Source organism: Mycteria americana, chromosome 4 (assembly GCF_035582795.1).
Source record: "Mycteria americana isolate JAX WOST 10 ecotype Jacksonville Zoo and Gardens chromosome 4, USCA_MyAme_1.0, whole genome shotgun sequence".
Lineage (NCBI taxonomy): Eukaryota > Metazoa > Chordata > Aves > Ciconiiformes > Ciconiidae > Mycteria > Mycteria americana.
This window is the reverse complement of record NC_134368.1, coordinates 21,116,690-21,130,978: the sequence shown is the minus strand read 5'-3', so window position 1 is coordinate 21,130,978 and position 14,289 is coordinate 21,116,690. Positions and strand designations below refer to the sequence as shown.

The 14,289-nt window shown below is 40.0% G+C and overlaps 1 protein-coding gene across 2 annotated transcripts in view; it reads left to right on the top strand.

The window, feature by feature from the left end:
* The window catches only part of DHX15 (DEAH-box helicase 15), a 49,261-nt gene extending 38,502 nt beyond the window's left edge, over nt 1-10,759 (top strand). For both annotated transcript variants that reach the window (XM_075499856.1, XM_075499857.1), the window contains exons 12-14: nt 1,744-1,934; nt 8,797-8,966; nt 10,194-10,759. In XM_075499856.1, the coding sequence (XP_075355971.1) occupies nt 1,744-1,934; nt 8,797-8,966; nt 10,194-10,311 (479 nt within the window). In that variant the 3' untranslated portion in view covers nt 10,312-10,759. The remainder of the gene's footprint in view (nt 1-1,743; nt 1,935-8,796; nt 8,967-10,193) is intronic.
* The last annotated feature ends 3,530 nt before the right edge of the window (nt 10,760-14,289 follow it).

The window sequence follows — 14,289 nt, the reverse complement described above, 5'->3', positions numbered from 1 at the left end:
TAATCTTAAATATTTTTTTAACGTATGTAAGAGTTATTTAAATGCTGCTTTCCTGGGGCTGGGATGGGAGACACAAACCCAAAAAACTAGGCAAGAGATCATGTAATATACTGATGAGTATGGAGACAAGCCAGGCTTTAAATCAATGCTGGGTAACCTTGGAGAGAAGGAAGTAAGTGTTCCTAAGCGTTCCTATAATTAAGAAATATTGGAAGTTTTGTTATCTGACATTAATTGTAGAAAAATCTGCATAATTGCTTAGTAATTTTCCAGGGAGAGCAGTGCAGAAAATACTCTGAATTTGGAGAAGGATTAGAGAACCAAAATCATTTTAATCCTAACTTTTTATTATAGTTAGGAATTCTATAATAAGGCCTTGGCATGGATTGAGAGGCAAAGGGGTGATGCATCAACAAGAAGTAACTTAGAGCCATACAATAAATTTATTTCATTTACTTCATTTCTGTGTATGGATTTTAGGGAAAACGTATGGTCCTCCTCAGCATAGCTGAAGTGTATTTTAGCAGCTTGAAAAAGATGGGAATGAACAGGTGAAGCTAGGAGTTCTCTTGAAAAATGACTACATAAGTGGCACACTTTTTTAACAGTGACTTATCCTGGTGGTAAGTAAAAAGATTGCTCTTAATGGCCAACCAGGTTAAATTAGATGCTCCAGTTGCATTTTTCTGTAAGCAAACAAAAAAGCATGTCTTCTACCTTGAGTAAAAAAACCCGCAACTCAGTGCCCCCTTTCTGTTGCAGTTTTGATCTAGAAATTTTGCATTGAAACATTCTAACGCTGTATCGTTATGTGGCAGTCCAAAATAAGGGTATCTTCAGAGTAAAAGTTGAAACAAAAAGTATTCAAAGTTTTAAATTTAAATGGATTATTAAACTGTAATGGAGTAAAGAGATTTACAAGTTTTAAATTTTAAGATGGTTTTGTTGGATTATTAAACTGACAGAGATCAGAAGAGAATCACTTGAAAAGTAACAGAACTGGTAGGGAGAATTGGGTTTCTTGATGTTAAACACGCAGGTTTTTATCCTGGCAGAATGGCTTAGGCTTGCTGTCTTAACAGATTTCTTATTAGAGCTATCAGCAATAGAAACAGGAATTTAAGAGTACCAAGTTCTGTTACTGATGCTGTATTTTAACAGTCACCTAAATTTACTTAAACTGCTGAGGTGCATCACACTTAGTATTAGATTAGCCTCTTTGTATAGCTCTTAACTGTTACTTGAACGCTTAAATTAAGGAGGGTTTGGTTTCTCAAATACAATATAATTATGTGTAATATTCTTGTGTGTTCAGTGCACACTACAGTTAAAGATGGTGCAGTGTTCCTTATGTTGAGTTACATTTTACACTGCAGGTTTGGAAGGTAACTTTTCTAGTTGCAGGGTGTGATTTTTTTTTTTTTTTTTTTTGAAATGTGCAAAAATCTATTGCTGTGGTATTTCAGCAAAACATCAGTGATTGCGTGTATATTAGGTTGGTGAGGGGAAAAAAAGCTAATTTTCTTTTGTCCTGACCACATACTTCCTGAATAGAAAACAATTTGGGCAAGTTGTCTAATGCAGGAATTCAACTGAATAAACTAAGAGCTGTTGTCATTTATAAAAGTTGATGGATATTTTCTTCTGGTTCATCTGACTGATCAATCGGTTAGTTGCTGTTTTATTTACTTGTTCTAATTGGATGAAATACTCATTTTTGATTCATGTTTTTTAATGTTGCAGATCATGAGTCGGTTCAGTGGTGTTATGACAACTTCATTAACTACAGGTCCCTGATGTCTGCAGACAATGTACGCCAACAGCTGTCACGAATCATGGATAGATTTAATTTGCCTCGTAGAAGCACAGACTTTACCAGCCGAGACTATTACATCAACATAAGAAAGGCATTAGTTACTGGGTATTTCATGCAGGTATGTGTGCATTCTTGTAGGGAACATAGTTCAGTGTTTACATGGCTTTTAATGTTAATATGGTTATTATAAGTTATCAAAACTTAATGAATGTTACTTACTTAAGTTATATACTGCTAACTATATTACCACTTAGGCTTTGTCAGGTTGCTTGGTTATTACTGAAGTAGTACATTAATCGGTCAAATCTTATTTGGAAGAGAAGTTGTAGGCAATCTTACTAGTATCAAAGTACTGTTTCTGGCATGACCAGTCAGGACACACCAGTGGTGTGTGGTTTGTTGTTGGTTGTGTGGGTTTTTTTTTGGGGGGGGGGGGGGGGGCATAGTCTGTTTATGCTGTGTTTTTTCTCTTCAGCATTCATTCCTGGGGCTAGGAGTCCCTTTGCTGGCTCTTGCAGACCCAGGAGTACAGAACCTTTAATGGGAGTGCATCTTCATCCTCATTGACTCTGTGGGTTGTTGTGATGATGTGTTTCCCAGCAAACATGCATTGTGATGCATCTCAGCAATGTCTAGAGCCTAATACCTCACTTCTGGAGAACACAACCTTATCCTTAAGAGGCTGACCAGTGCCTGTGGCATTTCCTGATTTTTCACTTGAGCTGTTCCCTAGTGGTGTTTAAGCACAAGAGCTTATCAGTTGAAAAGGGAACCATTGGTTAGTGCTATGCAGCTTAGAACAGCAAGCAGCTTGACAGGCACGCACTTACCACATCCTGACTGGGGCGCAGACTTGGGTACCATGTATGTTTAACTGCTTCCCCCCCGTCCCCCCTGGAAATGGTGCCTTCCCCAGGGCTCAGCCAGCCAGTCTGTAGCAGAAACATGTTTCTGGGTTTTTGGAATACAGGAATATCAACGTCAGCAAGTGCATTTTGCTGTAATGTGAATGGGAGATTAAGGCTGCTGCCTGCTTTTAAATATTAAAATGATTCTAAAGACTGACTTGCTGTAACCCTTCAGACAAGCAGACTAGTCACCATGTTCAGTTCTTGCATTTGGGACATGTTTTCTTCACCTTTCTTGGGGGCTGCTTTAGTACACATTCCCACCTACACCTTTAATGCTGTAAATCTTTTGCAAGACAAAGAACAGTTCTGCCCAACAGTCCTTGTTGGGCCCCACCTGCTTGAGGAAGGTCTGATTGCCACAGTTGCACTTTTGTTTGGCAGCGTACCCTATGGCTTCCTTTATTTGCTTGGACCTATAGGAGGTCATGTCCTCGGAAGTTTGTGCACTGTCGGTTTGTTTTATGTTACTCAGAGTGAAACTCTTCCTCTAATAGCTGTCTTCCTGCCATGGATGTGGAACTGCAGTGTTGGTGTAGGTAGCTTTTTGGTCTCTACTGCTCAGGAGTTAAAGATCTGACTTTATACTTTTGTTGTGAACAGTGTAGTGGGCTCACGCAGGTGAAAATGAAAGCCTTTCCAGAAGTCTCCTTGGGCTTCCATAGTCAATAGGTTGTTTACCGCCCCCCTCACTCAAAATGCCAAATTGAATTTTTGGGCTGATTCAAGAGATAGCTATGGCAGGCTTGTTGAAGACATTTTGGAGTGGAAGCCACTTCAACAGTTTCTCTTCTCCTGATGTCTTTGAGTCCCTTTTATTTTGAGTTTCTTTGACTCTTTAACCTCCATGATAGTGTGATACCTGTTTGACCTTGACTCTGAACCTTCTCTCATAAATTCCATGTTGCTTTGAGTAACCTTCAGCAGAAAACTTATAAATATAAATACTTATTAAAACTTATAAATATAAATACTCAAAAGAGATGTTATTTGCCAGCAGCTGAAGTACTTAAAAATGTAGTCTGTATGCATGTTGTACCCTCTCTAAGTAGATATTCAGGCTCTGGCATTTGGGGGCTCTTGTTCAGGAAACCTGAGTAATGAAATGCATGCATCCGTCTTTGTCCTCTTAGTACAGAACATGTGTGGAATTCTAAGTCTGTGCACTTGCAGAGTATGTGCACATACAGTAGATAGTCTGTGCATGTAAAGTACTATGGTCTATGGGCAACACATGGCAGAAGTTTAAGTTTAAAAATGCAGTGTGAAGTGGAAAAAACCAGTAGCAGCCATTCTTCTGAAATAGCTCTCATTGACTGCATTGTTTTGTACTTTGGTAATTGCCTACTGTCCTAAAAACAATCATAAAATTTTACTGTAGAAATTCCTGTACTAATCAAGACCTGTGGTTGATGTCAGCCAGTGCAGGCCTGTATGAACTATTGAAATAATACTAATAATATAATTAGTACTAAGTACTGTAAACTTGCCTGCCTTCAGTTGTGTGTCATGACTGATAAATGTGGAATTTCTACTGGTGACGAATCATCTTTTTACCCTTCACATTTAAATATGAACTTGAATTCCAGTAAATCTGCCATAGACAAGCAAAGGGAATAGTAAAATAGTTTAAAACTGCCAGCAATTGTGTGAAGAAAAACTTCTGGAAGGATGGATATTGACAAGAAGTTAAGTGTCTTATAAAATTTTTGTGCTATGTCTCCGGTTTCTTCTAGTTTTTATAATGGAAAACTCTTATTGGCTTATTTCAGTAACTGTTTCTATATCACACATCAGAATATGCAAAGTATATATAAAATAGAACAAGAGTGATGCTGCAAAATCACTGAAAACACAAAATCACGTTGAAAATAAAATACATTGGAGAAATACTGCTTTCTCAATACCTTAGTGCTAGACGTATCCTGCCTTAAGAAAGGAGTGGGATTGGAGAATTGTACAACTTTAACACAGTCTTAATTAGGCAACAAAACTCAAGAACTAGGTATAGATGGTTATTTACTCAACAGAAGTAGAAAAACTAAGCTTATCATTTTTAAAGTGTTAATAGACATGTAGCTGAAACAACTGTGTAGTAAAGATGAAGCAAAAAATAATTATACTACAGGAAGTAAGCTAAGGACACTGTTAAAATTGAATTGGAAAAGGCAAGCAAACGCCAAAGTTTCTTAAAGATGGGTCATCTTTCCTCTTCGCAAATTTTTTTGAGACTGATATTATCAGTTGTCTTAAAGAACTTAGGTTTTTATCATTGTATTTCCAATCTAGTAGCGAAGGCAGAACAAGAATTGATAGTTGAAAACTTAAATCAGAATTTAAAGATGGACAGAGTAATGTAGTATGTGGTAGAGCCACCGCTGTCCTGTGGTGTCTTCAAATACGGCTTGGAACCTTTTTTTGGAAGACGTGGCTTAGTCAAACACAGGATATATCAGGGTCACTACAGAGGATGAAATTAAATGACCCGTCCTATACATGAAGTTAGATGTCAGATGGTTGGATTGCTAATTAAAATCTCATTCTTGCTGCTACTCAGTCTTTGGTGGTATTTTGTGTATAGAATGATGTATATTTTGAAGTCTTTACATAATCAGGCTCCTACAAGAATAGAATGGTAATAAAGTAAACCTATGACACAAAGGTGGTCACCAGTGCATTTAACAGTATTCCTTTTGTTCTTTAAGAATGCAGAAGAACAGTTTAAAACTTTTTAATAGCTTCAGAAACACTGTTGTGTGTTCTGTAAGCAGAAATTGCAGAAATCCAAGCAACTGACATTGCTCCTTTGGTGCATCCTAGCATTCTTTTTTCAAAAAGACAAGAAACAATCAGTTCTCTAAACTGTCTGTCAAGACTAGCCTGCCAAAATTTGTAGCCTTAAATCTAAAAAAGATTGGATCTTGTGATACTATGCCTGCTTTTGCCCTTTGAAGTGCATTTGGATTTACAGTGTTTGATGTGTTTAACTGAAGACCCCTGGTTGGGCCCTCTAGACATGACAGATGATAAATAAGCACTAACACTCTTAAAATTTCAGACGAGGGTGTGTCATTCTTAATAAAATTATGACATCCTTGAAACCTCTGTTATGAGAACTTGAACTGGAGCCTTTTCCTATGGTGGCATGTGCCATGGTGGCCACTCTTTCCATGTGGGTTTGTCATGTTGATAAAAACATTGTAATTCTCTCCCAGTCATCAGCAGGTGGGCCTTCTCAGTCTGCAGCATAACCTGTTGCAGAGGTGCATGGGCTGGCTTGGCTCTTTATGATCCTTTTCGGGTCATGTTTGCATAGCTCCTAATGTTGTGTAGTCAATAGTGTTAATAGGTTTCCCCTCCATTTACAGCCCCATTCTTTGTTCAGGTAGCTGAATTCACAAATGTTTTGTACTAATACATGACAAATTCCTTGATGATCTCGGGGTTCAAGTGTGTTCCCTAGTATCTTGCTTACTACCACTACTCATTGAAAAATGAACCCATTTCGTAGATATGCTTTGTATGATTGTGTGGTTTCTGTGGAAGCTCATGCTTTTTATACTCTGAAAAATATCACAATCACAGAATGGTTGAGGTTGGAAGGGACGTCTGGAGGACATCTGGCCCAACCACCACTACATTGTGTTTTACAGGCACTGGAATTGGTTGCATGCCCAGGGTTCAAAGGAGCATAAGTGTATATGCTGCCGCCAGTGTGTCCTTGTTTGCTGCCTTATGTCAACCTTGGTGCTTGCCTGAGCCTGTTCTAAATTCTCTTAACGCAATGATCTGGCAAGCCACTTACACCTTCAGAGAAGAAGCCGAATTGGCTCTGTCAGCTGTGCTGAAACAGCTTGGGCCAGGAGGGAGCAGGGAAATGTAGTAGCTGACAGTTAGATCCTCATTGCTTGCTGTGGAGCCAGAGCTTCACTGTGCATATTTCATTATAGAGTGTTGCCATTACTGAACCTGAAATTCTTTACCAATCTGTGTGCTAACAAGCATACTTAATAGAAACATCTAAATAGGATAAATACTGTAGCTCAGTGTTAGCTCGGGATTGAAATAAGTCACAATAGTATGTAACCACTTAAAGGTGACTTATCCCTGATATCCATGTTCTAAGGAAGCATTTCCTTCTCAATTGGGGTTATTCCAGTCCCTGTCCTTCCCTGGAAATGAAGAGCTAACTACTTTTCTGTAGCATTTCTTTGAGTATGCTTAATTAGTTATTTCAGAATCTTTTTACTTAGTTCAGAATTATATAAAGTAAACAAGAAATACAGCTCTTTACTATCATTATAGATGATGTGGAACAGGCAATTGTATGCGTTTGGGAAAGCTAGATGATAAGACTTTACTATTTTAATACATCTGAGTGAGAGTGAGGTGTTAAAGGTAAATTGTATTGATTTAAATTTAACAGCACACTGTTTTCTAGAATGAAACCTAAATAAATGAATTGTTCTGTCCTTTTATAGGAAGAACAGAAACAGATAGCACCCAGACATTTTTGTACACATGCTTTACTTTTGATGTGAAAAATGAAATTGATGTAAAAAAAAAACACTTCCTTTTAAAAAAAATAATGCATAATCCCTCAGCAATACGTGTACTGTGATTGTGCTAGATCTGTGACAGATGAGTTTCTAATCTAGTCTGGTTTGCAGCTATACTGCTATTTAATTTTGCAAACATTGGATTGAGTTTGAAATTAAGCCTAAATTGTTACAGCCAGTGCACTGTTAACCTCCATTTAAAAGAGAGCCTCTGTTGGCTCCCCAGACTTGAAGTAAAGTAGCAGTGTAATCTCTAAAATCTTGGGTGAGAAGATTTGCAGACTATTGAAATGCTTTGTTCCACTCCTAAAACATGTTCTGGATATTAATGTCATAAAATATAAAAGAGAAGCACACTCTACTCAAAATAAGTAATTTGTTACTAAGGAGATATTCTGACTTAAAATTTGAGGTACCTATTGCTTTAGAAATCCTAGGATTTTAATCTAATAGATGGATTCTACCTTTGACTAGGCAAAAAAAAAAGTGAGCTATACCTAGGAATTCAGAAAACAAGGAAGTACATGGTCTGTGTTAGAGGAAAGCAGCTAATGATGCTCTGATTAAAAATGTCTTTCAGACATCTTTCAGCCAATACCCATCCTGCTTAATCTTTTTCCAGTATTTTTGTGTGTGTATATATGTGTAATGAAATAAGTACTGCGGTCGTCTTGAATTACCAGTATCAAAAGGTTACTTTTAGTTACCTGTTCTGTTAGATTAACTGTTCTTACCAAGGATATCCTGCTAAGGATAACTGTCTGCTTTACCAAATCTTAATGAGCTAGGTGTCAGAGCATCTCAGCGAGGTAGGCATTATTCCCTTTCATAGAGCAAGAAGCTTGGTCAGAGAGAGGTTAATTGATTTTTACCAAGGTCACAGCAGGAGTGTGTTGCTGAACCTACATTTTCCAGCTCTGAAGCTCATGCTGTAACAAGACTGTTCTTATTTCTGACATACGAAACTTCCCATTCTTGCTGGACTGGCATATTTTTTTTTTCGGGCCTACTGTGTGAGAGGATTTGCAGAATAATACGTGCATCAGTAAAATTACTACTGAAACACTGCACTAATAAAAACTTGAAAGGATAACATTGCGGCTTACCAGTCCCACAGTAGCTACTGCAATGAAGTGCTTGAGGCAGACGTCTGTAGTAGACCACGGTTCACTTTGTGTGATGTTACAAACCTGTACAATATTCCCTTCCAATACTTGCGTTTGCATTGCTGCTGTTCTAATAATGATTCTTCTCTTTGGGTGGTAACTATTTTTGTATGTTGCTTGAATTGTATATTATAATATACACTTACCATGGCAGTTAGAAAAACATCTGGCATCTTGATTGTGTCTATTAAGAAACCTGAATAGTTGAAGTGGTCAAGTAATGTGCCAAATTTAGACGAGGCTTGAACATTGGGGTGGTATATTTTGTATAGAACACTTACCAGTCAGCTTGAAATCACTTAATTTAAAAATTGCCTGTGGTAATGAAAGAATGTCTTTTTACTTAGGTGGCACATTTGGAACGAACAGGGCATTACTTAACTGTAAAAGATAACCAGGTGGTGCAGTTGCATCCTTCCACTGTTCTTGATCATAAACCAGAATGGGTGCTCTATAATGAGTTTGTCCTTACAACAAAGAATTACATCCGGACATGTACAGACATCAAGCCAGAATGGTAAGCCCAAAAGTCTTAAAACAGCCATGACCTACTGTAAAGCTCTTGGTTTTCTCTTTCCTTTTTTAAATTGAGGTAATTCCTTTCACTTTTCCTGAAGCTAGTATTGTTAAAATGGTTTGGGGAATGGCAATGGCATAGACTTGAGATCTTGTAGATGACTAGAAGTTTTCTTTGTGGACACTTGTTTCTGTTTGTGGGAGTTGTGCGTAAAAGTGGAATGCCCAGGCTCTGTATGCAGTGCGCAGAGATACGCTTGACTTAAAACCAGTTACGTTAGTAAGCCTGTGGGGAAGGGGCTGCTTGGAGATGCTAGGTTTGGGGATATGCCCTAGCACCCACTTGTGTGCTGAAGTTCATAGATACCGGTAGATGCCTCTGTTCTCAAGATCTGGGACCCCTCTTGGCAGTAGGTGTCTGTAATTTTTCCGGAAGGATCTGAACAGGATTCAGTGCTTTCTTAAAATATGAAGGAAGGAGCTGGTAATACCAGTACAACCTGCCTTGCCATAATGTTTATTAGTCAATAATGTGCATATCAAGGAAATTAGAGGCCTGATCCTCTGCAGACAAGCAGAGATCCGCATCATGTTGCCAGTCTTCAAGGTTGTACTTAAACTGCCAGGTTGTAAGCTTTGAGGACGTGGGAGGCTCTTCAACTGTTGTTGAAATTCTGCCCTTGTGCAGAAAGATTTTAAATATTTGTAAGCTGGAAAACATACGGACTATATATATATATACATAGTCCGTAGTATCTTAATGGAAAATATGCATTTGCATCCTTCCTTAGAAATCTTATTCTGAGCAAGCACTGTATAGCCTAAAGCAGGATCCTGTGGCCTTGGTTTCATTTTTAAGCTTGAGCACCTAAGGCTGAACTGTACTCCTGCACGAACTGATAGTGAGGTGGACTTCTGTGGCTTGTGGACTTTGATGTTAAGCAGCAGGTCTGGCACGTACCTTACAGCCTGGGTCTGTAAGGATCACACGGCTGAACGGGAGCGTCTCGCTAGACTCCAGTGCGTGCTTTTTGCTTTGGCCTAGGGCACTTGCAGGGGATGGGACTGAGATGTAAATGGGTGTGCATGTGTGTAAACTCTCATTAATCTTAGAATCGTAGAATGAGCTGAAAGTAATGGATAACATTTGTTTCCTTCAGTTGTAGAATTTCTGTAGGATGCCTCTTAAAGTTTGAGTATTAGTAACAAACTTTTCCTTTTTTGACAGGCTGGTGAAAATTGCCCCTCAATATTATGACATGAGCAATTTTCCACAGTGTGAAGCAAAGAGACAGTTGGATCGCATCATTGCCAAACTTCAGTCCAAGGAATACTCGCAGTACTGAATTTATGCTTTGAACTGAAGTTATTCAGAGGACAGCTTTAAGAGATGAAAGGATTCAAAGTTCAAGTTGTGCTCTTCACTTTGGTTCAATAATGGCCTTTATTTGAAAGCTTTTTAATTTTTCTTTACAGTAAATATTCCATTCTGATTTCATAAATTAAACATTTATGCCTCCCTTTTGTGTTGACACTGTAGCTCATACTGGAAAAGCTGATCAATGTTTTGCAGTTTATTGAAAGTAGTTCTATATATAACAATGTTATAAGCATTTCTTTAGAAATGGTTGAAAATGCTTCTAAAAATGTGATTATCGACCATGGTATGCATGATCGTTGTAATTGTTGACATTCCTTTTAGAAGTTGTGAAATGTTACAACTTGTGCTTATGTAGACACAATCTTCAGCTTCAGTACAAAGGTACTGACTTCAATAAAGTCTATTTATACTAATTTTTTGCCACAGTATGTCAGTATTTCTATTGTTTTGATCAAAACGTGAGAAGCCATTTAGTCTCCCGTTAAACTGCTGTTTTATTGACGTGGCAGTGGTTTAATATTTTAATATTAAAAGTGCAGATCCTTAAGCCACCACAGTTATGGTGACATCAGTATAATACATACAATGTTGATCCCTTGCAAACTTGTTTAAATTATGTTGGAAATTGTTTTAAAAATGAAATGCATGCAGAATTTTTTTGGAGAATGCTTTCTTCAAACATTCTCCTAGATATTTCTTGGACAGAACTGTAGTAATGTGTCCTGTGCATTGAAGTGTCTGTGGCCAGTTAGAAATTACCCTGCTGGGCAATGTTCAGATGCAGTTTAAGATCAACACAAATAACACTTAAGTGACACTGTAGGTCAAATTACATTGCACCGTTGTAATTTTGTAGTGATTCTTAGTGAAATATGACTTGACAGCATTTTCAATTTGGGAAAGCTAATCCCATGTGGAATTTATAGTAAGATTTGATCAGAGGGCTGAAGCGCCTCTCCTACGAGGAAAGGCTGAGAGGGTTGGGCTTGTTCAGCCTGGAGGAGAGAAGGCTGTGGGGAGACCTTATAGCAGCCTTCCAGTACTTAAAGGGGGCTTGTAAGAAAGATGGAGTGAGGCTTTTTACCAGGGCCTGGAGTGACAGGACAAGGGACACCGGCTTTAAACTGGCAGAGGGTAGGTTTAGATTGGACATAAGGAAGAAATTCTTCACTATGAGGGTGGTGAGGCATGGAACAGGTTGTCCAGAGAAGTTGTGGATGCCCCATCCCTGGAAGTGTTCAAGGCCAGGTTGGACGGGGCTTTGGGCAACATGGTCTTAATGGAAGGTGTTCCTGCCCATGGCAGGGGGGTTGGAACTAGTTGATCTTTAAGGTCCCTTCCAACCTGAACCATTCTAGGATTTGACATATTTGGTCAGATTCCAGTTTTTCCTCTCCCTCTGGTCCTTCTGGCAAAGAGGACCTGGAGCAGCTGTTGCTGAAACAGGTTCCCCTAGAATGGGAACTGTGTGCTGTCATGCTGTAAGGCTGAACCGAAAATAGGTTGTGTTTGGAGAGCTGGCAACTGACCTCAGTTATAAGACTAGTCGTAAGCACTGGTGTTTAGGGTATGCTATTGAAATCATAGCAGTTGGCTACAAAATTGCTTGGAATCAAGTAACTTGAAGATTCTCCTCTAATTCCAACTTTTTTTCTAAAATGCCATTTATATGAGGGGGAGTGCAGAAGCTCTGAAAATTTTTTGTTGTTGTTAGCAATGAAAACAGTATTGTGAAAGAAAACGTGTCTGAAGATGAAAATTTGAGTGAATTTGTAATACACGGTGGGACTTGTGAGTCTGCCCCAAGTTTGATAAGCAGGTGAGGGAGTGGGGGCTCTCCTCCTCTTCAGGCATTGTGGGGTGGCTCTGGACTTTCCTGCCCTATGGTATTTTCAGTAGGAAGGAGGGAGGTTGACTCTTCATAAAATGTTGAACTGAATTAAGTTTTCTGACTGCAGTTACAAGAGCTTTTATTTAAAGCATGGGGATCCTGAATTTAAACAGTGTGATTTCAAACTAGTATTCCTAAACATACAAATTTTTACAAATTCCTGCTGTAGGGGAACTGGTTCAGTATGGGGGGTTTCATGGTGGCTTGCTTGTCGTCCTTCTGGTGGGCAGGGGAGCTACTTTGTGCAAGGCTGAAAAATGGCTGCTCCCCAGGTAAGAATTTCTCCAGTATTTGTGCGCAGCCTTCAGCTAAATGGTGTAGAACCGCCTTCTGTGTGACTTTGCCTAGGCATGGCAAGGTCCACGAACACAGCCAATTCTCAGCATGAAATCCCTTGGGGACCCCAGAACCAGCTGGCATAAATCGCAGTAGCTTTGGTACTTGCGAATGGGGGAGCAGATGGCTATGGCTGTGAGTGGAACTTGACATGGGAGAGACTTTGGCCTGGTTTTCTTTTTTCTTTTTTTTTTTTTTTTTTTTGTCACACCCACAAACTCAGCTTGGGCCCTGACAGCCAACCTGGGATCTTTCACTCTCCTCTGTCTTGGCTACCAGGAATGCAAATACTACAGGCCAAATTACTGTCCTCTGACAGCTGTGCAGCCCTGCCATCTTCCAATTAAGTCAGTGACACCTGTGCCATCCACCCAAAGGCCCTGGAGGGCACTGGTGTCACCGGCTTAATTGGAAGGCTGTCGGGTGTCCCAGCTGTCACCGGGGACGGAGCAGGCCCAGTGCCCTCTCCCCTCCTGGCAGCGGGACCGTGAGCTCGGGGAAGCAGCTTGGCTCTCGGGATCCCACTGGGATCTGGGGGCTAGGGCTTCGAGGAGGTACTGCAGCTCAAGTGTCCTGGGAACCCAGTGGATTTGATACTTTTTGTGACACTTGTGAATGTCATCATGAGTCCCCGGAAAACACTTCTCTTACTGAAGAATTGACAAGCAAAGCGCTTGCAATACTTCAGGACTAAAGCATTTTCTCATACCGGACTGTGTGCTACAGAGCTACACAGCTGATCCTCCAGTAACAGTCATGAAGTGGAGAATGGCCCTAGGCTTGGAGCGGGGAAGCTCGGTGCCTTTGTGCAGGCATCGCGCAGTCGCTGCTCTGCTGCACAACGCTGATGTCTAACAACTGAGAGGAAGGGTATGGGGCAGTAACATACGGACTCACCTAAATCACTGTGGGCACCTTAGCGTTACTGCAAATTTCACTTTTTGTTTTTTAAGATGTCATTTTAGAGCTATGTAGCAGTGGGAAAGGGAGCAAGGTATCCAAGAAGTAACTGGCCCTCTGAAGGAGTAATGAAAGGGACAGCATGGCTTCTCAGAGACAGACATATTCTAGGTCCTAAAGGGAAACTGTATCAGGAGCCCTCCTCTTAACTGCAGTTATCTCAGGGATGTAACAGATGCATGCAGAATAACTTGGTTTTGAGAATGGCCCTGGTTTTCCGGAAGTGTTGAAAGGTTAAAACCATTCCCATTTTTTTGGGTGGAAGAACTGTCAAACAAGGTTGCCCGGAGAAACAAAAGGAGACCAAGGAGGAGGTGTAGGAATGAGGCTGTGTTTATCTATGAGCGTATGAAGGTCACTGCCTCCCTCTCAGAAGAGTTAAAAGCACCCGCAGTCCTGCTCAGCATCAGAGCTTTGGTTTTGGCCGCTTATAGTGCAGGCTGCAGCAAATGGGGGAAAAAGTTGGAAATTGCAAAATAGACAGGAGTTTGCTACTGTCAAATAGAAATTCAGCTTCCCGTGCATTTTGTTCTGTGAAATGCCACCACTGACTAGAAGATGTTGTGGCTCTTTCTGCTGGCCTGTGGAGTGAGGGATCCTGAATAATTACAGCAGCTGCCCCAACCGACTAGCTGTTTGCTCTTCTGCTGTGTTCCCTGCCTTACTAACGTTGCTTCAGAGCGTCCAAACTACTAGCTAGGGTGTAAGCGTGTTTGTTTTGGAGTGCTGAGGAATTGCTCCCTTAGGATTAGTTGG